This window comes from Marmota flaviventris, chromosome 17 (assembly GCF_047511675.1).
Source record: "Marmota flaviventris isolate mMarFla1 chromosome 17, mMarFla1.hap1, whole genome shotgun sequence".
Classification (NCBI taxonomy): Eukaryota; Metazoa; Chordata; class Mammalia; order Rodentia; family Sciuridae; genus Marmota; species Marmota flaviventris.
In genome coordinates, this window is record NC_092514.1 from 13,888,022 (window position 1) to 13,912,440 (window position 24,419).

Below are 24,419 nucleotides of genomic sequence, written 5' to 3' on the forward strand. Positions count from 1 at the left end.
ACCTTGCTTTTGGACCGATCTCCCCAATCCCCTGCACCCTACCCCCATTTTCACAAATCATCCTTATACAGACCACACAGGAAGCTCCCAATCTCGTAGGCCCACCACTCGATGCACAGCATGAGCATGCTTGGGATAGCCAGGCGCAGGAAGGAGGCCCAGTCCTGCAGGCACTCGAGGGACCACCCTGCAGGCACACACACACACACACACATTTCCAGCATTATCTGGCCATTGGGCTGAACTCAGCCCAAGGCAAAGGCTCATCCACATTAGAAGACAAAAGGCAGTCGTACCTCCCCATGTAGCTTGATGCAGTTTTCTCCCAAGGATGTAGAGAAAGAGGAGGAGAGCCAGGGTGAACTGAGCAATCATATTGGCCAATGCAGAACCCCTGGAAAAGACAGTCCTTGTAAGGGCAGGCACCTGTGCTTCACCTTGTCCAAGCCTTCCTCAGTGAGGAGGGAAGCCATGCCCCTTGTTGTACTCTCTTCAGCAGGTTCCAAGATTATCTTCCCAGGACAGTACATCCCTCCATCCCCAATAGGGTTTTCCAGAGTAGCAGAAGGAGGCTACACAAGGAACAGCAAGTGCCCACCCTTCTTCCCCTTGGAGAAGTCCCAAGGGGAGGCTGGACTCACATCACCCCAAGATGCAGTTGATGGAGAAACAGGTAGTTGGCAAGGGCATTGACAAGGTTAGCGGCAACTCCCGTCAGGATCTGGGGCAGAACAATTCCCTGGAACAAGGAGATGACACAGGCCACACTTACCAGACACTCTCCAGCTAGCCTGCTCAGCTGGGTGTTTATCTCTGGTGTAGCAGGAGGGGTTAACTGGGGTGCAGTATTAGGTCCCTGCTGCTCCTACCTCCCACTCTCCCAGTCCCTCCTCTTGCTTCTCTTTCTAAAGCATGAAGTGAAGAGCTCTAACCACAGAGAGACGTACGGGCAAGAAATGTGGAGAAAGCAGAGAGAAGAGAAATGGCTCATCTCCAAAGGTTCCAGGATGCAGGAGCTGACAGGTTTTAAAAAGGCACTTCTACACTGGACGGTGTGTGAAAGTGCAATACTCTCTCAACCAAAATGGGAATTCAGAAAAATCGACCAAAGAAGATCTTGTGAAACTAGTGTTTCTTTCTGGAGGTGTGTAGAACAGACTATATCATAGCTGACTCTGAGAAACAGGGGCAGGAAAAATGTCCAGTCTATTTGGGTATTTCAAATGCAGACTTAGGGGCTAGGGTGTAGCTCAGTGGGGGAGCACTTGCCTAGCATGTTTGAAGCCCTGGGTTCAGTTCCTAGGGGGAAAGTAGCAAATCAAATGAAGACTTAGCACATGGACATAAAATAACATTTTATGGATGGCAAAATCTGTCCTGCCACATAAGGATAGAAGAACAGAATACGTAGGCTGCAAAGACAAGAGGGAACACTATTGCTCCCAAAGTCTCATTGCTCCCATAAACATGTCTTTCTTCTTTTTTTTTTCTTTGAATGACTGCTGCTTTCTTACACACTGAGAAATTTTCTTCTCAAAATCAAAGTCTGTAAGAAATGTTGCTGTTTGAAATGATCTCAGTAAAAAGAAAACATCCCACTCTTCCTTTTGACTTTAACACAAAAGCATCTTTCGGGGCTGAGGGTGAAGCCCAGGGGTAGAGCACTCCCTAGCATGTACAAGACCCTGGGTTCCACCCCCTGCACCATAAAAGGAAAAAGAAAGTAGCTTCAATTTCCACCCCATGTGCAGAACTTCACATGAGTCCCTGGATGTAGTGGATTACATCCACCTGCCTCCTACATCCACCATAGCTTTACAGTTTCAGAAGGAAGAGGACCTGGGTCCATGTTACAGTGTAGACTTGATGCTGGTCCTTCACTCAGAGCCCTATTCTGTTCTAAGCCCACCAATCACCGCTTCATTTAAATTTCACCTGAACCCCAGCCTTCTTCAAACTCATTCTAACTCCTCTTCTTCATCTGATGAGACTCTCCATGACTCCTCTGATTTTTCTCTCAATAATGATTGGAAAAACCTAACAGGTTCATCTCTGATGGCTCAGGCAGAAGGGGCCAGGACAAGAGTCTTCTTTGACAACCACTTACATAAACCACTTATTTATCAAAAAGCCCCTGGTTAGTTTTTTAGCCGGGGAGCTTACGATCAGATTTACATTTGAGTCTGAAGATAAAATCAGCATTGTGGTGTTGGATGGACTCAGAGAAAGGCTGGCAGCAGGAACACTTAGATTCTACAGAAATGACAGAGAACAAATGGCAAGAAATGAATTAGGCGGTGGCATCGAGGAGGGGGAGGGGCAGGTAGCACCTATGGGACCAGGTGACTGAGCAGACAGATGTAGGAGGAAGAAAAAAGAAGAAGTTACAGCCAGGCGTGGTGGCACACGCCTGTAATGCCAGCGGCTTGGGAGGCTGGGGCAGGAGGATTGCGAGTTCAAAGCCAACCTCAGCAAAAGCAAGGCCTAAGCAACTCAGTGAGACCCTGTCTCTAAATAAAATACAAAATAGAGCTGGGGATGTGGCTCAGTGGTCCAGTGCCTCTGAGTTCAATCCCTGGCACGGAAAAAAAAAAAAAGAAGTTGTTAAAGGTGTGACAGAGCCTATGAAAGACAGATTACAAGGAGAGAAAGTGGTGGAGGCCATGGATTGAGATGGTATCCAGGCAGGGGAGGAGCAGGCTTGTGGGCAGGATGAAGAGGTCTTATATGCTACATGCATGAGTCTCCCAAAGACAGCTGGAAATATCACCTGGAGGTCAGAGACAGATGTGGAAGTTAAGTGCACACAAATACTCAAAGAGGTAGCTCCCTCAGAGAAAGTCACAGGAGACCCAGGGAGGTCACTTTCCTACCTGAACATTTAAGGATTTCCTAGGCTCCTCTGTTCTCTTCCTCCCCTATGCCCCCTCTTGCAGATTACGAAGTCTCTCCATCACAGCCAGTTGCTTCTTTTTGTTCTACACTCAACTACTGACCAGGCTTCTCACTAGGGAGGGCCCCTGAGAAAGAAACTTTGGGGTAAAGTGCCACTCCCTCCTCTCCGATGGTCCCTCCAGTCCACCTGCCCTCTCATTCTATTGAGCTCACCACGATCGCATGTCCTGCTGCTCCCACAAGGCAATGCTTCCTTCCTCACGGACCTTCATCATCCCACTACCTCCATAACTACCTCATCTCTGCTCTGCTAATTAGCTTGTTTCCTACAAACTAAAGCCCTCATCAGAGAACATGAGGATCTGCTCCAGCAGCCCCTGGGCCAGCGCACCCTTCTAACGCCATCACCCACAGTGTCCCCCAACACTGCAGCCCCACTATCTGGGGTACCCTTCCCTTGCTTTCTCCTTAGAAACTGCTCATGCTCACCATAACTCTGTTCACACCTCTGACCCTCCTCAGCTCAGGGCTCCTACTTCTAGATCCCACATATTTCTGAAAAATGGTGTTTTCCTACCCACTGTCCTCACTTGACCAAATTAGGGCCTGAGGTTAAGGCCACCAAGAATGCTGACTTCTGGGTTGGGGATGGAACTCAGTAGTAGAGCATTTGCCCAGCATGCACAAGGCCCTGGGTTCCAGCCCCTCAGTCTAAAGATAGTTTGAGTATATAATTCTAACATTTAAAGATTGGAAGAGTCTTTATTTTTTTTTTTAATGCAGTAATGTTCAATTGAGATCATGAAGAAGGTAGGCAACTTACTCTTTTCCTTCTCCTTTCCCTCATTCTTCATGTTCCTCATGCTAGGAAAGCCTGCCTGTGTGATGGGGATCCACATCCCAGCCCCCATTTACCTGGATTGTTCTAGAAGCAAGTCCATGGTCATACATCAAACACTGGCATCATGAATCCACAACTACCAAATCAGGCGACCATTCTGGGACCTTTGGCCACTTCTGTTAGCCACATATGAAAAGTCCTGACTAACATTAGATGTCATTAAAATTGAAGCTTATATGTCCCCACTGGGAAAACTGGGGGCTTTCAGACAGAATCAAGCAGAGAAGCTGGCTCTCTGGAACCAGGCAGGTCATTTGACCCTCATTTCTCTCCAGAGAGCAGACAGGACTGCACTCTTCCTTCCAAGGAGCCAGTTTAAAATGTAAGAGCCAAAGAACACAGAGGGTCCAACCCTATTTTGCCAATGACAATATTTCCCAGTGGGAACTGGATGTGAATTTTCCAGAGCCAAAAATAATGTTTTATTTCCTTGATATCACTTAGCACCCCTCTCCACATCAAAGTCCTGAGCGCACAACCTTGAAAATGTCCCCCACTCTGGGGTCTCTGAGTATGCACAGGGCCCCCATCCCATTAGCCTCCCAAAGGAAAAGAACTGTCCACATTACCTGGTTGAGCAAGTATTTAACTTGTAATATATAAAGAAAGGTTGCCTGCAAGAGAACCAGAGGTGGATGTTAACGTTGTGGTCTGGCCACACATCAGTGAGCGGGGAGCCACGGCTGGCTTGTGCTGTAACCAAGACCCAGCTGCCCTCTGCCCCCACAGGGACCCACCAAGCCTCCCTCTAAGCACAGGGTCAGGAGCAGGGCATTTGTGTGGCCAAGGAGTTTCCACACATCTCTCTTATGGATTCATATGATCCAAGCAAACCCCCATCTGAAAACAGGAAATGCAGTTTTCTTGGTACATGGCAAAGATATTCTGGGGATATTGGGAGGTAACTTGGAGGGCCCCCTCCTTGTAGACAAGGCTGTTGTCCCACTCAGTGGAACGATGAAAAAAAATCACATTTTTAAGGATTTTAGGGTAGAACTGGAGGTGCACCTCAGTGGTAAAGCATCTGACTAACATTTTAGGTCCTGGTTCAATGCCCAGCAACTCCCGCCCCACCCCCAACTCCTGCCCCTCCCCCCAAAAAAAGTGACATAAAAATAAAATAAAGGGCTGGGGATATAGCTCAGTTGGTAGAGTGCTTGCCTTGCCTGCACAAGGCCATGGGTTCAACCCCTAGCACCACAAAAAAAAAAAAAGAAAGAAAGAAAGAAAAAAGAAAAAGAAAAGAAAGAAACAATCAATCAATCGGGCTGGGATTGTAGCTCAGTGGTGGAGTGCTTGCCTGCATGTGTGAGGCACTGGGTTTGATTCTCAGCACCACATATAAATAAACAAAATAAAGGTCCATCAACAACTAAAAAAATCTTAAAAAAAATAAAAATAAATAAAATAAAAGCAGATAAACTAAAGAGCACAGAGTTAGTTATGAGGACCAATGGATACTATTACAGGCTGAACTGTGTCCCCCAAATTCACACTGAAGCCCTATTCCCCATGTGACTATATTTGGAGGTCTTTAAAGAGATGATTGAGGGTATAATAGTGATGCCCTAATCCAACAGGATCAGTGACCTTATAAGAAGGCACTAGGAGCTCTGTACACAAGAGGATGACTAAGTGACTTGGCAGCAAAAGAAGGGCCATCTAAAAGCCAAGGAGAGAGACCACAACCTTGCTGATACCATTACCTTGGACTTGAAGCTCCCAGAACGGTGAGAAAATACATTTTTGTTGTTTAAGTCCCCCAGTCTGTGATATTATGTTGTGACAGCCCCAGCAAATGAATCCATCCACACTCTCCAACTTAAATGACCTTAGCTTTGATTGTTCATTGACCACAGACAAATGGGTGTCAAACATTAACACCTACCTAAGAGCTTGGTGGGATCACACTCTGTCTCCTGAGTGTGTCTCCACAAAAGGTCTAAAGGTCAAAGTGATGCTCTCAGAGGTTATGAGGTGGGTAAGACCTCTGGGGGTGGGGGGAAGAAAGTCTGAATTCTTCTCTCTGGATGATCCCACAAGGCCCTGAAGCTATTGGAATTCAAGAAGGTGGCCTCCTGGAATGGAGTCCCCCCCCCCAACCCTGGTGTTTCTTTGAGATGAAGTTAACATTGGCTGCGTCCTTAATGGGTGGGATTAAAAGCACACTTCTGCAAAGGAGCCTACGTCTCCCATGAGACTCACAAGACTGACTGAGCCAACACATGGGGTTCACAGATGTCCCAGCTACTGTTCACCCCTGGACCTCAAGGATGGAGCTTTTGAGCCCTTGAAAACTTACAGGAAGAGCTGGAATGAAGATCATCACATAGGTCTGTGTAAGCCTATATCATGAAAAATAAGAAACAATAAGAGAGGCCTGTATTTCAGGAGAGGCAGAATAGAATAACTCAAGCTACTTTTTGCATCCTTGGTTCTTCCTAAATAAATGGACTCAAACCACTGCAGAGAATGGGAAAATTGATACATAGATCTTGTCATCTTATAACCCAAATTACCTTTCTTGCTTCTTTCAAGCCTAAGTCTAGGATAGGTGTGTTATGGTTTGGGTGTGAGCTGGCCCCCCAAAGCTCCTGTGTTGCTGTTCAGAGGTGAAATGACTAGATGATGAGAGTTGTAACCTAATCAGGAGATCCATCCACTTGATGGATTTATGATTTGAAAGGAATCCTGTACTGGATAGCAACTGTAGGAGGTGTGGTGTGGCTGGAGGAAATAAATCTCCCGAGGGGTGCCCTGGGGGATTATATCTGGTCCACCTGGCTCCTCCTTCTCAGCCACCATGATCTGAGCAGTCATTATCCTTTAAACCTGTGGGTCTCAAACATGGCAGCTCATTGGCATCACCTAGGAAGCTTTTTTATTTAATATTTATTTTTTAGTTGTAGTTGGACACATACCTTTATTTTACTTATTATTATTTTTTTTTAATGTGGTGCTGAAGATCGAACCCAGGGCCTCGCACATGCTAGGCAAGCGCTCTACCGCTGAGGCACAACCCCAGCCCCACCTGGGAAGCTTTGAAAGCTACTGAGGCCCCGACCTCACCCTGGACCAATTAAGAGTCCTGGAGCTGGGGACCAGATGCCTGGGTTGAGGGTTAAAGTACCCAGGTGATTTTAATACCACCCTCAGTCACAAGTCACAGATCATTGACTACCATGCCTCACGGAGGATGTTTGTAAAGCGAATTCCAATCAAAACTCTTTACCCTGGAAGTCGCCAGGAGAGAAGGGGGTCTAGATCTTAGAAGCCAGGTGTGGAAGGAACTAAGGTGGGAGGGGTCAGCCAAGGAGGGCTGGATGCTCATCTTGATATTCAGCCTTGTCCCTGCCTTTTGTAATTCCCAGAGGGTGAGCCTGCCTGGATAGATAGTCCTTCTGCTGGGGAGGATGCCCATGCCACCACGACATATCTCATCTTACCTGGACACATCCGGGTCCTGCCTGAAGAGCAGCAAGATGTGCTGAGTGTTGAGGAAAAGTGCCCAGCAGGGAAAGCAGCAGAGGAGCAGAATGAGCATGCCCCTCTGTAGGATGACCCCCACATATTTCAAGTTCTGGCTCCCGTATGTCTAGAGTATGCACATCCAAAACAAACCCATTAGCACAGAAATGGCACATCTTCGCTGTCCCCGAAAAGCCTCCTATCATACCTCATAAACAAACATGCCAGCAGAGACTCTGTCGTATTCTTTAGGGATAAGGTGACCATGGTGAGAAAAATGGGTAATTTTAGAATGTCACTGCCCATGAGAACCACCCCGGGGGATATTTTTAAACTGATGACAGGATCCCACTAAAGTTACTCTAGATTTAACTGGTCCAAGGTAGGATACCAAGTAATAATAATGTTTAAAAGCTCTCCGTGTGATTCTAATGTGCAGTCAGAGTTGCATAACCTGGAAACTTGTTAAAAATGCAAATTCTCGGGCTCCATTCCAGACCTACTAAAGTGGAAACTCTGGGGTCAGGGCCAGTGGTATGAGGAGCCAGTTCCTACTGACTTACAGAAGCCAAGTTGTGCGCGTCTCTTCCAGTTTCATGTTCAGTGCCATCTCCGTGGCAGCTTCAGATTAGTCAGAGGGAATGTTTACACAAATACACATGGTCCTCAGTTTAGGAATGGATCAATCTAATTTTTCAACTTTAAGATGGTACAAAGGGGATATGGGGTCAGTCCGTGGAAACCATGCTTTGAATTTTGATTTTGGATCCTTCCCTAGGTTTGTAATATGAGGTATGATCCTCTCTCTTGGTGCTGGGCAGTGGCCGCTGGCCACAGCTCCCGGTCAGCCCCACAATCATGAGGGGAAACAACTGAATACAGTGTGTTGTGTGGATAAGCTAGGATATTTGGTAGGTTAGCGTGCTAAATGCATTTTCTTTTTTTTTTTTTTTTTTTAATTTTTTATTGTTGGCTGTTCAAAACATTACATAGTTCTTGATATATCATATTTCACAATTTGATTCAAGTGGGTTATGAACTCCCATTTTTACCCCATATACAGATTGCAGAATCACATCAGTTACACATCCATTGATTTACATATTGCCATACTAGTGTCTGTTGTATTCTGCTGCCTTTCCTATCCTCTACTATCCCCCCTCCCCTCCCCTCCCCTCCCCTCTTCTCTCTCTGCCCCCTCTACTGACATTCGTTTGTCCCCCTTGTATTATTTTTCCCTTTCCCCTCACTTCCTCTTGTATGTACTTTTGTATAACTCTGAGGGTCTCCTTCCGTTTCCATGCTTTTTCCCTTCTCTCTCCCTTTCCCTCCCACCTCTCATCCCTGTTTAATGATAATCTTCTTCTCATGCTCTTCGACCCTACTCTGTTCTTAGTTACTCTCCTTATATCAAAGAAGACATTTGGCATTTGTTTTTTAGGGATTGGCTAGCTTCACTTAGCATAATCTGCTCTAATGCCATCCATTTCCCTGTAAATTCTATGATTTTGTCATTTTTTAATGCAGGCTAAATGCATTTTCAACTTCAAATGTTTCCAATTTGATGGGTTTATTGGGACATAATAGCACAATAAATTTAAAATATCTATATATGAGTCAGAACGTTCCCCTCTACCTCCTCCCTCTTTCCCAAAGAGAATGTGAATATTAACCTACACCCCTAGATAGGGCCCAGCAACCTGTGTCTTGACAAACCCTTGAGGTGATTCTGATGCAGGCCCAGGTTTGAAAACTACAGGACCATTAACTCAAACGTGTACATGATAGAAGGGACTTTTGCAAAATATTCACTGTTTGGTCAAAACAAATAAGGTAGTTATACAGTGAACACTAGTTCACAATGTGGAAAGGAACCCAGCCACATTTCAAACAGAGCAGGCAAGGAGAACTGGAGTCAATTGAGTGAGAATGCCACAGGTATCTACTGTCGCAAATTTTCTCATCTGTGGGCACACATGACTCTCCTTCTTGCTGATGGGGTTCTGCCATCTATATTTAAGAGAAGATGTTGGGGGCACTGAGAAAATGTGACCACTTCCATACCTGGGAGATGAGGGTGTCACATGCAGAAGATAAGCCATGTCCCACTGAAATGCCAGTGACATTGATAACCTGGAAATAAACCAAGGATAAGACCAGACATTGTTAAAGAGGAAAGAAAGGTAAATTTTCTATCTTGATGATCAAAGCCAGCCAAGCTCCTCCTTCAGCATTAACAAGCCAATCTAATCACCTTGTTAACTCCCCAGAACCCCTGCTCCAATCTATTGGGCCAGATTAAAGGACATACACACAAGATCAGAGAGGGATGAAAAATCTAGGTCAGAGGTCGTTACCCAGTGTTTTTGTATTTTAAGTCTTAGATATTTTGCTCTCTAACTTCAGGGAGTCATGAACCCTTCTTATGGGAACGGAATGGGGCACTAGCCATTTTGGATCAGTCCCTTGCTCAAAACTGTTGGTTGAGCCCCCCCACCCCCCACAATCCAGAAATCCACAATCTGCAATACTCTAAAATCTGAAGCTTCCGGACTGACAGGATGCTCAAAAAGTGGTCATGTGTTATCGCAGCAGGAGAAAATGAACACTGAGGGTTTTCATAAACCTCTGCTAGGAAGTCTTGTACGTACTGCAATTGCAAGTGTGACTGCATCCAGTTCCAGCTTGCCCAGATGGCCGCAAAACACAGAGCTTATGAAACTGATCAGGAACATCATCAGCTGGGCCAAGAACTGGGAACAGAGGGGAAGAGGAGGAGAGATGAATGCCAGCCATCACAGTCCAAGGTGGCTTGGTGCCCTCCCCCAACCAGCTCCAGTGGGAGGTAAAGGCACCCAACTTTTAGAGAACCACTGCTAGCTTCCATAGTCCAATGTATGATTTCTGAGGGCCTTTTTGAAATAGCCAAATGTTTATTTGCAATCACTGGGTCAAAAACCCATTAAATTTTTTTTTTATTTCTAAAAATTTTAATTGAAGCCGAACTTGCTAGTACATGCCTGTGATACTAGTGACTCGGAAGGCGGAGGCAGGAGGATTCCAAGTATGAGGCCAACCTGGATAACTCAGCAAGATCCTTTCACAAAACAAGAAATAAAAAAGGGCTGGGGATGTAGCTCAGTGGTGCATTATTTACCCACACCCCTAGATAGGGCCCAGCACCCTGTGTTTTGACAAACCCTTGAGATGATTCTCATGCAGGCCCTGGGGTTCAATTCCAAGTACCAGAAAAAAAATGTTTTTAATTGACACATAATAATGATACATGCTTATGGGGTACAGTATGATATTTAATATAGTATTACATTACCATGTAATGATTAGATCAGGGTAAGTGGTGCACCCATTACCTTCAACCCTTATCATTCCTTTGTGTTGGGAACATTCAAAATTCTCTACACTAGTCATTTTGAAATATGCATTTAATTGTTGTCAACTGTAGTTACCCTACTGTGCTATAAAACGTTAGAAGTTTACCTCCTATCCAACAGCACCCCTGTACCAACATCCTCTTTCCATTCCCCCAGAATCACATTTTTAAGAACATCCCAGTCTTTTTGGTGTTATTTTTCACTTCAGTTGCTCATGCACAGATCACATTAAATTTCTTCAGAAGTTTTTAGAGGTTGCTTTCTTGGATAACCTCTTTGTTCCTTGTTATTCCAGATTCCTAAATGAGAATTCTCCTGAAGAGAATATAGCTTTCAATGGCAAGAACTCACTCCAGTCAGCATGACATTCCACAATCAGCAGGGCCTAAGGTAGGAGTGAGATCATTCACTATACTGGTTGCACCCGAGTGTCTCTGTCTCTGTCTCTGTCTCTCTATGTCTATGTCTATGCCTCTCTCTCCCTCTCTCTCTCTCTCTCTCTCTTTCTCTCTCTGCACTGGGGATTGAACCCACAGGCACTTTACCTGTGTTTTTCATTTTTATTTTGAGACAGGGTCTCACCAAGTTGCTTAGAGTCCCTCTAAGTTGCTGAGGCTGGCCTTGAACTTGCAATTCTCCTGCCTCAGCATCCTGAGTCTCTGGGATCATGGGCACATGCCACTGAGACCCAGCTACCTATAATTCTGTAATTCTACAAGGCTCAGATATGAAAGCAAATTCAGTTTCGGGACTATTAAGCTATTCTTCCTCAAAATTCCAGTGACTATTAAGAATCGCACAATGCTTGGTCACTTATATCTTGAGGTTAATTTAAAACCAGTTCATGCTAGACCCAAGCAGTCCAGTATCAGATTATTCATGTCTTATGTCTCTCCAAGAGGGAGGTTCATTTGAACCCCCTCCCTAGGAGAAGAGAACAGGCATCTAAGGATTTGCTTGCCTGCCTCACAGAAGCCCTTCCAAAAACTGATGCCAGGGATGGTGACACTGTTGGTTCAGCTCCAGTGCTACCTCTTATAGCCTTTCAAGGGCTTCCAGTGACACAGCTTTTATTTCTGGTCTCCACACAAACTGTGCCAGCCCTTTAGCCATCCCAAAATTGCTGTATTAGTACCTGATCAGGTCCAGAGCTGTAACAAGGTGACTACTCTCCTTTCATCCCTAGAAACCACATCTAGAGAGACCATTTCCAACTCCAGTGATTCGCCAGACCTTCAAAATATGAATGGCCATCTTCTAACTGTGTGTGTGTGTGTGTGTGTGCGCGCGCGTGCGCGCACGCGCACCCAAGTCTTAGGAACATATCTTTCTTGCATCAGCTCCCAAACCCTCTCTCACTACACCAGAAATCAAATATGAATTTAATTTCCAACAGGGCCTCTTTCTACTGAGCAGAAGGAAGACTTTGGTATTGCACAAGAGAGACAAAATAAGACAGGAGGGAAATGGAAATGGAGGAGTGCTGATGGGGACCAAGAAGTGGGGACCAAGGGTTTGGCTCTGGGATAGGGGGCTTACCTAGCACAAGTCCTAAATTCAATCTCCAGCACCACAGAACAAAGAAAGGAAAAGACGTGAATAATCTGATTCTGTAGAATCTAAAGCTTGAGCCAATGGATTTCCATAGCCTCTTGCCAGGACATAGTGACATGATTTAGGTGTTGTCATTTCCCTTACAGATGTTTTCTGTGGTTTCATTCAGTGGCGGCTGGTGGCTCTTTAAATTATGAATTCAGATAACTTCAAAGGTCTTAGGTCACCCAGAATCATTTCCCAATCTTTTCAGATGGCTGTTCGTGAGGTGTTGGGTGCCCAGAAACCATAGTAAACTGTCAGGTTCACAGAATGTTTTCTGTTTTCTCCTTTCCCACAGAACTTCATGTTTCCACCGCACCGTTCCCTGCCTCCTTACAGGTGACACATAAGCTATTTTTAATGTCTTCATGTGGAAAAAGGCTCATTCTCGCCTATCAACAGGCCTCTGGAGTGTAGCCGAGATTTTGCTATTATAAACCATACTGCTCCGAACATCTTTTCAGCTGGGTGGGGATGAGGCATTTTCTTAGGGTGAGCGCCCAGTCCAAGGGTAGGAATAGTTCAGATGTCTCTTATACAAAAGTCAAAGAAAGTTGAGCACAGTTCAACTGATCCAGTGAGACACACCTTCAATGTCAATGCCAGCTAAAACTGTTCCTTTGTGAAGGCAGCTGCAATTTTGCTGGGGTTATGGTAACAACCCTGTTCTCATTACCCAGGTCAGACAGCCAAACCCAGCCAGCCCATCCTGAGCCTCAGTCCCAGGAGGGACAGAGTTCTGGAACTTAGATTTACTAACTACTCCTCAGATTCTGGTTTCAAGCCCTTTGGGTGACTCCTAGTCACAGAATGTGGTTTATGTACACAAAAGTCACCCAGGGAGCAAGGTGATAAAAATGCTTGTGTTCTGGCTGATTTTGACAAACTGATTTAGGAGATAAGGGGGGCTGACAAATCTGCATTTTAACATATCCTCCACCCTACCCCCATATATAGCCTATACATAGGTGCTCAAGGATAACACTTCGAGAATGTTCTAGACTCTTGGGGGAAAAAAAAAAGCATGTTGCTATGCCAGGGAATTCACCAATCCTGGACAAAGTTTTGTTGCCCTAAGATATCTCAATGCTGCCTGAAAAACGGTGAACTGAACTGGCAGTGGCTCAGATGGAGCCAAATGGACAATAGAAATTGTGAAGAGTAGGGGCTGAATGTGTGTAGCTCAGTTACAGACCTCGTGCTTAGCATGTTCCAGGCCCTGGGCTCAATCTCAGTGAACTGTACAAGTCCCCCAGAAGGACTTTTCTTACCCCTTCCCAGTGGGCCTGAAAGTCCACTCTTAGAGCAAAAGGTCAGCACAGAAAAGAATCTGCAAAGTCACCCCAGACAGCCTCCTTATACATGAGGAAGCTTCAGTCCAAAGTCACCTGACCGAATGCAGAATGTCTTTTCAGGAAAACGTCTCTGGAACTCAAAGTGCCTGGGTGTGCATTAACCAAACACCATTGCTTCATTCCTACCCAATGGAACCCATGGTAGAAAAGGAAAAGATGTTGCAGATGCAGGAACTCAGCTAAGTGGGATTTGCATGGTGAGCTGTAGGGACACAGCAAGTAGTCAGGAAAGGTCCCTGGAGGCAATGAGTTAACATTTGAATGAAGAATTTTTAGGCAGAGGGACCGAGTGTAGGTAGTGGGAGGGGGTGCTGAGGCTTCCTAGGAGAAAGGCAATGGAAGACAGTGAAAAAGCTAAGGCAGGAGGGTTCCATAGAGATCAGAGCTCAGAGGGACTTACAGGATCAAGTTCAGGGGTTTGAGCTGGGGCTCAGAGCTCAGATATGCATTTGAAAGGGATTTCAGAGCTCCATGTGGAATATTTGGGGCACCATGAGCTAGAAACACTGCTTGGAGCTATAGTGGTCCACTGAGAGAGTAGGAACGTGAAGTAGATCTCTCTGAGGGCCATTCAGAGTGCTAAAACCAGAAGTCTTCAGGAGGATGGGTTGGAAGGGGAACTGGAAAGGAGAGAGGGAAGGTCCTGGGCCCCTCTGGGGTTCTGTCTGTTTAGCTCCCACCAACACTCAATACTTCCCCACATCCTTTCACTCATCCTTTGACCTGTCTGGAAGAGGAACCATCTTCCCCTTCCTGGTTTTCCTCTCCTTTGGCCTGGATTGTCTCCTGTCCCTTGCAACCTTCCCCGCTGAATCTGACATATGTCACTAATCACTCCCTGTCAAGTATTTCCCTATACCCCCATGACAATTCACACTTTCAGCCTGCAATTTTTTGTTTTTTTGTCTTGACTCCAGTTACATCTGATGTCACCCCTCTGCCCGAGCTATCCCTGTATCTTCTGCCCTGAAGCCCTAGAAGTTTCCAGAGCTCTTTCCCAGAAGTTTGGACCTAGGCATCCTACCTCTCTTACATCACAGTCCATGCCCACAGGGAAATCCATCTTTGGGGTTATTTTTTGAGGACTCTAACAATTCATCTTGGTTGGAAGATGCTAATCACAAAAGGAGAGCATAGTTGAAATGGCCTGAGGCTAGGTATTTGCAGACTACCACTTTCCATCCCTGGGCAAATACCTGCATTCCTAAATTTTTCAGCAGGATAAAATGAAGAGCATCTTTTGAGAGGTGAACCTGCTCATCTCCCACTCTCTCCTTGGCCTTCTGGATTATTCTCTCTTCAGATCAATAGGAGAGTATCATGGTGAATCCTAATGCTCCCAAGTGTCAGGAAACATGAGAGGTCTGGAAGGGAGATGGTGAATAAGAAAGAGGAAACACAGAGAGAGAGAGAGAGAGAGAGGCGTGCCACACACTGGCCATTCTACCTATTTTATGGTAGAGTCTTGGAGAAGACAGTATTGGACATTGACCACAGGGGAAAAAGGTTTTGATCTCCTATCCCTTGCCCCTTAGAAAATAGGAAACTTAACAGCAGATGGGAATAGAGATGGAGAGGCTTCAAGACGGGATCCATATACTGGTACCAGCGGTCTCCAATCTCATTTTTGCAAAGCATTCATGGGCATGTACACAAGAGACTGGAAGGGGAAATCCCAAATTATCTCTTGACAGTGTGATCTTAGAGTATTTTTCTTCTGTTGGTCCTGGGGTTTTTTTTCCCCCCCTGCAATGAGTATGTATTGTATTTGTAATAAACACAATCATGCACATGTATAGGTGTACATGCACACAGACAGAAAGGGGAGCCCCCCTTCAGATCAGTCTAATGCTCATCCCTGGAGATCCAAGGATGTCTCCTACACCCAGGGCATTGAAACAGATTGAATTTGGGGGATGCCTTCTGGAATGGAGTTCAACTTCCTCATGATGAGAATGGAAGCCATGGGTCTGCCTCCCCATGGCCTAACCAGGGTGGCCAAAGAAGCTGAGGATGGAGACTGCCCCCTGCCCTGGCCTGTCTAGCACAGGCTAACTAAATCTGCATATGTGTATTTCCTTCCTTTCCTCCCATTCTGCCCCCTCTTGAGGCCAACTAATTCTACGTATGTATACTACCTGGCTTTGGTTTCTATAAATTTTAAGGGCTTTAATGGAACCTGAAGGGAGAAGGAATCTAGCTGCTTCTCCCCAATTTGATCAAACTGCAAAAAGTTCACTTTTCTTTTTTTCCATCCTGTGCATATTTTTTACACAGGGGGGTGGCCCAATCCAACCGGCTGGGCTCATCCTCACTTTATGGATGGATAAGTGGAAACTAGAAATGCTCAAATTCACAAATCCATTTCCTAACATACTTTGGAAGAGATGGAAGCAGGTGTAACAGGGATCCTCTTTTGAAGTTGCCCTGATTTCCTCCTCCCTTTGCCCTTCTATCCCTCCATAATCCTTTTAGAGAAAAGAAAGCCCACCTAGATGGTTACAATGTTAACCAATGTTAACTGCTAAATCCCCATCCCCTGCCCCCTTGCAGTACCGAGATTGAAGCCAAGGGCTCTCTAACACTAGGCTACATCCCTGTATCCCTGTATTTTTTATTTTGAGACAGAGTCATGCTAAATTGCCTCAAACTTGCCATCCTCCTGCCTCAGGCTCTCAGATTACAGGCCTGCACCACCACGTTCTCTAAATATTTCTTTAGAATTCTAGAACGCTGAACATCTGATGACCTTTGTAGTGCTCCTTCTGTTTGGATCTATGTATCAACTAACAGGGAGCATGTAAATTCAAAAGGAAAAGAATGGTAGCAGCTCACTGGCCCCCAGGATTGGAAATCTGCTGCAATGTTCCAAAAAAGAAAAAAGAGCACACAGACGAAGAGGACCCCGATCAGCACCTAGCTTTTCTGCCCTGCTTCTCCTTTCTCCTCCCTATAAAAACCCTTTGTGACCCCTGAGAACTCCTAGATGGATCTTTGAGGGGATAGCTTCTCTATTTTCTCAAGAATGCCAGCCCTTGAGTAAGCCTGAATCCATTCTACCAACTCTCAGCTCTCTAATATTGGCCTTCCAGGGGCAGGTAACCTGGACCATTAATTCCCTCAACACAGGGAAGTAAAGCCCAGGACTGGAGATTCCAAAGTAGGAGTTCTTTCCTATCTACCAGGAGCATCACAGCCTCCTACACACTGGGTGGATTTTTATTTCATAGCTTTATCCTCCTCATGATTCTTACTGCCTGCACTCCACAATGCTGTCACTATATCCCACAAACCACGGCAAGTACCATTGCTGGAAGCCACATCTTTCCATCTTAGCCAGAGCAGGTGCAGAATGTCTATGCCTTAATCAAAAGTGTATTCTCTATAAACATACACTGACAGCTTCTGGTCTAATTGAAGTGGCTATCCTACCCCACAACTGGAACTGGCAGAACATGAACAGGATTACATGTTTTGTGGTTCTTAAGATTTAAAACACACGCGCGCGCACACACATTACCTTTAAAAGGCAAGGCAGAAAGAGGAGTAAGCAAAAAGCAAAATAAAACAAACGAACAAACCAAAAAAACCCACAGATAAGAACTTCAACTCCAAACAGAACCATGTTAAAAACTTTTTTCTATTTTTAACACAATTACTGGTGGGGAAGGGAAGCTGGTGCAGGATGCCTTTACAGAGGTTGATTCCGATTTCCAAATATTTTCAGAAGCCTAAATGCAACAGGGACAATTCGCCTTCCTCTTCCATGCCTCAGGATAATTATCTGGATACCGGAACTAACGGACTTAGCCGCTAGTTGCAAAGAAGCCAAGTTTTGGGTACTTTGAAGTTCTAGTAACTTTTGCTTAGTTCTCTGAAAATCCGCGCTCACTGAAGGCACCCAGTGGTGGTGGTGGGCGGGGGGATGACAGTTTCTTTAGGGGCACAGGTTCCCGCTTCCCAGGAGATACTAACGCAGGAGGCGGGAGCCGCCGGCCTTGCGGTGCCTGCTGCTCGCCCAGGAGCCAGCTGTGCCCAGTGGGACGGTGCAGAGCAGTTGGCAACCAGGACACACGCCGAGACGCGGAGGCGCACAGGCGCCCTCCCGGATCTCCGCACCCTGGGAAGGTAGCGCCCACCCGTTCCCCCTCCTGCGGCAAGTTCCCTCGGTCCCCACCTCTCCCAAGTCTTACGCGGCAACATGGGTCACGGGGCCCCCAACCTGCCTGGACTAGCCTGCAACTGGGGCCACCTGACTCACCGCGGGGCCCGCCAGGATCAGGAGGGCCCGCAGCTCCTCTCGGAAGTCGGAAAACAGCAGGCAGCGCAGCCCGCGGCGATCAGAGGTGGTCTCCGGGCCTACCCGCTCGGGCGCGGGTTCCAGGGGAGCCTCCATGTTCCTGGCGCGGTGCTGCCGGGGAGCGCCGACACTGGCCGCAGGACCGCACTGGGCCCGCCCCAACTCCAGTCCCCGCCCTTGACCACCGCCCCCAGCCCTCCCAGCGCCTTACTGAGCGCGCGGCCAGCCAGCCGCGACCTTGGACCCGCACCTTACACCCCAAAACCGGGGTCGTAGGCCCCCAGTCCTAGGAAGGCTGTGAACTCCGGCACTTTTTGGAGATCCGAGTTTGAAAAGCTCTCCAACTAACGGAAAGCGCTCCGGGGATGGGAGGGCAGATCCTCAGAGGCTCGGACATTGGGACTCGCTGTGGCCCTGCGTCTCTCCTGGGGGTTTCAGAGTCTGAAGTTTGTAGAGTGGAAGATCGGGCTGGCGGACAGCCAGTTGTCCGGGTTGGGCGCTTTGGGTGGTTGCTGTGCGGCTTGCTCTCAGCGCATACCATTTCCCATTTGGATTCTACATACTTCTTTTCTACCACCAGTAGTTCTCTTAAGGAACTTAGAAACTATCAGGATAAAGCTGCAAGTTGACATTTTCCAGTTTGAGTTCGCTGGTCTTAGATGCTTATCCATCTGGCAGACGTAGGAGTAAGAGAGGCTGCTGCCTTAGAAAACATAGGCAACTTGCCTCGTAGAACCTCAGTTTCCTCAAAATGATATGTACCTGCCAGTTAGGAGAAATGATTGGGATCGTGTGGGTGGAGGGCCTGATCCAGTACCACGTGATCCCAGCCTGGCACTCAGTCGCTGCCTAACAAACCTTAGCTACCAAGTCCAGGATGATTTCTGTTAACAGGCAAAATTCCTTCTGTTCTAAGTGATTCATCTTAAGCAGTGAAACTAGGAAAACAGAAATATGTTGGCTCAGGGAACCAGAAAGTTTGGATTCAGGGATTTAAAAACAAGATCAGTAGTATTTTCCCTTTAGCCACCTCTCTTCCTCTCCCTTGCTCTCCACACCAACTGTGATTCACTCTTTAGTTTCTTTCTTCCTGAACCGGTGCCTTTCCCTTCTCGGCAGGTGATGGTGGCCTCTAGTGCCCACATTCCTAACTTACCCACCCTGTGGGCCAGAAAGTAAGACCCTTCCTGCTTTTCTTCTAGCTCCAAAGTAACAAACACAAAACTTGGAGAAAACTTAATCAACCCTGCTTAGATTTCTTACCCACTTCTGGAACAATCGCTGTGGCCAGGAAAATAGGATCTAATGTTTGGCAGCAACTGAAACATGCACTGAACTCTGTACCAAAGGGTTGAATGCTATTCACAACTAGTTAAGCATCCCACCAGAATTGCATGGAGTAGAGAAGTTTCCCAAAAGCTATGAGACCTCATAGATAAAAATGTTAGGATATAGACTAGATCTTTGGTCACTGCTATTGTATTTTTGTTTGCTCTTCTGGTTTTATATTTTATTACTGCTGTGGTGCTCAGACCTTGACCAGGTACCTCCACAGCTGCTTCTCAGTTTCAGGTCCTCCTGCTTCATGACTCTGAGGCACATGACACACATCTTTTTGGTGTAGATCCTGGGGTTTAAATTTCTTGCCCTTGTAGAATTTCCTGAGGTTTTCTTTCTGAGTCTGGTTAATGATGGAGAGAATATAAGCAATGTGTTTGTGGACTGCTCTCATCTTGGAGAGCTTGGACTCAATGCTGCCTGTCACTTTGGGGATGTGCAGCTGGGACAATTCTGCCTTCAAGTCATCCAGCTGTTTCAACAGCTCCTCTTCCTCCTTGCTGAGAAGATCCTGAGCCTTCATCTTGCCCATGGCTGCACAAGCCTCTGCTGCTGCCTGCTACCCTCTGCACAAAACAACCACTGCTATTGTTCAATAGCATCAGATTTTGGATCTGGAATTACCCGCCCCCCCAAAGACTCATGTATTGAGGGCTTGATCCCTCATGCAGTGGAGGAACTTGTGGGAAGTGATTGCATTGTGAGGAATCTAACCTCATCAATGGATTAAACCATTGAGGCATTCATAGCTGAATGGACATATTGGGAGGTAACACAAACTGTGGGAGGTGGGACCTAGTTGAAAGGAATGGGTCCTTGGGGGCATGCCCTTGCAGACAGTACTTGTTCCTGGTCCTCTCTCCCCACCCTCCTTCTCCTTCCTAGCCAGCATAGGGTGAATAGCTTTGTTCAGCCAGGCCTTTCCACCATGATGTTCTACCTCACCCCAGGCCCAAAGCAATGAAGCCATCCACTCATGGGATGAAATCATAAGCCAAAATAAGTCTTTTCCTTTGTAAATTGGTTTTTCTCGGGTATTTTATCACAGTGATGAAAGCTGACTAACACAAATCATCTCTGGGAAATCCTGGCCAATGTAATAAGTCATGAAACAGAAATGTAATGTATAAATATAGCAAAAGAAGAAGCAAAAGCCTTACTTACAGACAATCCAAAGACACCCAATAGGGGGGAAAAGGCTAATAGAATTAATAAAGGAGATTGGGGATGTAGTTCAGTGGCATTTGCTTAGCATGCCAAGACTCTTGGATCAATCCCTAGCACTGGCAAAATAAATAAATAAATAATAATAACACCAACAACATTAACAAAGGTGTTTAATAAAGCTACTTACAAGTTCTTCAACAAATATTATAAAAACAAATATTATCAGCCTTTTATTTGTTGGCAATAACACTTATGTAAAAACATTTTTAAAGGGAATCTCTTTTACAACAAAAATTCCCGGCCCTCAAGCCTTAAATGTGGGCTGTACACAGTGACTTCCTTCCAAAGAGTATGGTACGGAAAGGGAGTAAATAGCAACTTCACAACAGAGAAAACTGACAGACATAACTTCAGCCAGATGATCAAAGTTAATATCAACAGTTATGCATAATATTAATACCATGTCCCCAGCTTAGTTTCCTAGGGCTGCTGCAACAAATCACCACAGACAGTGCTTGAATCAACAGAATTTTATTCTCACACACTTCTGGAGACCAGAAATCTGAGATCAAGGAGTTGGCAGACTGGGCTCCTTCTTGGAGGCTCAGGGAGAGAGTTTGTTCCATGCTTCCCTGGGGGGCTGGTGCTTGCCTGCAACTCTTGCAATTCCTTATTTTGCAGCAGCATAATTCCAATTGCTGCCTCTGGCATGATGTGCTATCTTTTCTGTATTTGTCTCTGCATCTGTTTTCTCATCACAGCAGGACATCAGTCATTGAATCAAGAGCCCACCCTAATCCATATGACCTCATCTTAACTTGATTACATCTGAAAAGACCCACTTCTAATAAAGTCACATTCTGAGGTTCCAGATAGAGATAAATTGGGGGAAGGGGACAATAATCAACCAAGTACAGTATTCTTGGTAGGATATATAGAAAATAATACTTGGCTTATATGGTCTTCTTCCCCAAAATTCATAACTCCAATCTAATCAACAGAAAAATATCAGACAAATCCCAACTAAGAAACAGCCTACAAAATGAACAGAATTCAGGACTGGGGTTGTGGCTCAGTGGTAGAGTGCTCATCTAGCACATGTGAGGCCCTGGGTTCAATCCTCAGCACCTCATAAAAATAAATAAATAAAATAAAGGTATTGTGTCCATCTAAAAAAAAATTTTTTTTTAAGTGACCAGCATTCCTCAATTGGTCAAGGCATCAAAAACAAGGACATTTGAAAAACTGTCGCAGCAAAAGGGAGTCTAAAGAAATAAAATAATAAAATGTAGGATGGTATCTTAGAAGAAATCTTAAAACAGAAAAAGGATTTTAATAAGAATTAAGGAAATTCAAATTAAATATGGGCTTTAGTTAGTATTAATGTGTCAGTATCAATTCAAATCCTGAAAGTTATTCTTTCAATACAACCAGAGAACGTCTTCCAATTGCTGGAACAAACAGTTAAAAAAAAAATTAGCTAGAAAATCCTATTCTTGGCAGCAGGTAAAATTAATATAGAAATGGGTTTTTTGGAACACTTTCATGTTTTTACTTGCAGAGGGCTGAGAACCATGCTTATAGCTTTTCTTTCACTCCCTCCCCTCCCTTCTTTTCTATTTTTGTTGTTTGTTGGTTGGTTTGGTTTGATTTGGTTTTGTTGCAGTGCTGGGGGTAGAATCCAGTCCTCACACATGCTGGGCAAGCTCTCAACCACTGAGCCTCATCCCCTGCGTACTTGTAGCTTATGAATGTCATCTGGGGACTACATTTAAGAGCAAATAAAATGCATGTGAAACTGTGTGACCCGTCTCTGTGTTTGGTGTTCTCAGATTTTCATTTCATTAGGATTGAAAGAATGAAAGCTGAGTGGAATCAGGCCACAACACAGGCAGACACCCAAAATAAGGTCTTCAGATAATTTTAAGAAGAAACGTACATGGTACTTATTTATAAATTTTCGAGAAGACTTGAATTAGGAGTGCATGATGTTCTTGAAGACAGCCAGTCTTTTCAATTAATATATTGGGTTTTAGTCCACTTCAATTTATCATATCCTTTTAAAATTTAATAAAATGATTCTAAGAGGGTATATTCAATGATTCAAAGAGTATAAACAAGTAGGAGTAGGAAAAAAACTTCAAAAAGGAAAGTGATAAAGAGGACAATAACTCTATTGGGTAATAAATTGTTTTTAAAACAATGTGCAATTAGCACAAGAGTAGAACAATTAGAACAAAGGAATGATACACATCCAATAAACAGATTTTATCCACAGGCCTCACTTCTAATTAGAATCTAAATTGTGTTGAAGAACCTTTGAAATCAATGAAGAAAGAAAGGATTCATTCATAAAAGTTTGTAAAAAAAAAAAAAGAAGACTATTTGACTTGGAAAATATTGGGGTGTTGATTGACAATACATTGTATCTGCAGATTTATTCAGAAAGTCTGCACTTCATTAAAATACTAAGTCAACTGGATTTGCCTATAGTCCTAGGTACTTGGGAGGCTGAAGCAGAAGGATGACTAGATCCCAGGAGTTGGAGTTCAGCCTGGGCCATCTAGCAAGACCTTGTCTCTACAAAACAAGTAAATAGATTAAAATAAAATAAAAATTTTAAAACCAAGTCTTCTAGTTAATCATACTCTTGTCCCAAGCTATATCCTACTCCCTTAGATGGGTAATTGATTGACTTTGCTGATGATATTTGATAAATCATCATTATTACATTCATATGTGACTCTTACTAAGAAACATTTTAAAATTCATGTTTGAAATGAATTTTATCAGGTTTTTTTTATATGATCACAGTTTTCTTTTCATTTAGTATGTCAATTTAAGTTCAGTTTAGATTCCTAGGATTTAAGCATCACCAATTCCTGGAAGAGACTTCCCTTGATCACAGTGACACGTGATGTTGGATTTCTGGCTAACACTTATTCAGGATTTAGGACAAACATTTTGGATTAATGGCTCATATTTTATTAGACATAGAAGAATCTGTGCTCACAGGCAAGCCTCTTTGAATATGTACTCACTCTATTTTTTCAGCTCAGGTTAGTGAAGTCATATATAACCTCGTAGATTCAGTCATAAAGATTTCTGTTTTTAATGAGAGGTAAATAGGGAGCCTACATCCTGGGAACAAATATTTACCCCTCACACTTCAGATAGAGCTCTAATCTCCAGAGTATACAAAGAACTCAAAAAATTAAACAATAAGAAAACAAATAACCCAATCAACAAATGGGCCAAGGATCTGAACAGACACTTCTCAGAGGAGGACATACAATCAATCAACAAATACACGAAAAAATGCTCACCATCTCTAGCAATCAGAGAAATGCAAATTAAAACCACTCTAAGATACCATTTCAGGGCTGGTGATGTGGCTCAAGCGGTAGCGCGCTCGCCTGGCATGTGTGCGGCCCGGGTTCGATCCTCAGCACCACATACAAAACAAAGATGTTGTATCCGCCGATAACTAAAAAATAAATATTAAAATTCTCTCTCTCTCTCTCTCTCTCTCCCCTCTCTCTTTAAAAAAAAAAAAAAAAAAAAAAAAGATACCATCTCACTCCAGTAAGATTGGCAGCCATTATGAAGTCAAACAACAACAAGTGCTGGCGAGGATGTGGGGAAAAGGGTACACTTGTACATTGCTGGTGGGACTGCAAATTGGTTCAGCCAATTTGGAAAGCAGTATGGAGATTCCTTGGAAAGCTGGGAATGGAACTACCATTTGACCCAGCTATTCCCCTTCTCGGACTATACCCAAAAGACCTAAAAAGAGCATACAACAGGGACACAGCTACATCAATGTTCATAGCAGCACAATTCACAATAGCTAGACTGTGGAACCAACATAGATGCCCTTCACTAGATGAATGGATAAAAAAAATGTGGCATTTATACACAATGGAATATTACTCAGCACTAAAAAAACAACAAAATCACAGCATTTGCAGGGAAATGAATGGTATTAGAGCAGATTATGCTAAGTG

General features: G+C 44.7%; 1 protein-coding gene across 3 annotated transcripts in view; it reads right to left on the reverse strand.

The window, feature by feature from the left end:
• Positions 1 to 18,028, reverse strand: part of LOC114080716 (multidrug and toxin extrusion protein 1-like) — a 39,846-nt gene extending 21,818 nt beyond the window's left edge. The window contains exons 1-10 of one of the 3 annotated variants that reach the window (XM_071603295.1): positions 17,869 to 18,028; positions 9,916 to 10,017; positions 9,329 to 9,397; positions 7,243 to 7,391; positions 6,099 to 6,141; positions 4,366 to 4,410; positions 2,176 to 2,253; positions 642 to 739; positions 297 to 394; positions 74 to 187 (exon numbers count right to left, since the gene is read on the reverse strand). In XM_071603295.1, the coding sequence (XP_071459396.1) occupies positions 74 to 187; positions 297 to 394; positions 642 to 739; positions 2,176 to 2,253; positions 4,366 to 4,410; positions 6,099 to 6,141; positions 7,243 to 7,391; positions 9,329 to 9,397; positions 9,916 to 10,017; positions 17,869 to 18,003 (931 nt within the window). In that variant the 5' untranslated portion in view covers positions 18,004 to 18,028. The remainder of the gene's footprint in view (positions 1 to 73; positions 188 to 296; positions 395 to 641; positions 740 to 2,175; positions 2,254 to 4,365; positions 4,411 to 6,098; positions 6,142 to 7,242; positions 7,392 to 9,328; positions 9,398 to 9,915; positions 10,018 to 17,868) is intronic. The other 2 variants (XM_027922315.2, XM_071603296.1) reach the window with 2 other exon arrangements.
• Between the last annotated feature and the right edge of the window lie 6,391 nt (positions 18,029 to 24,419).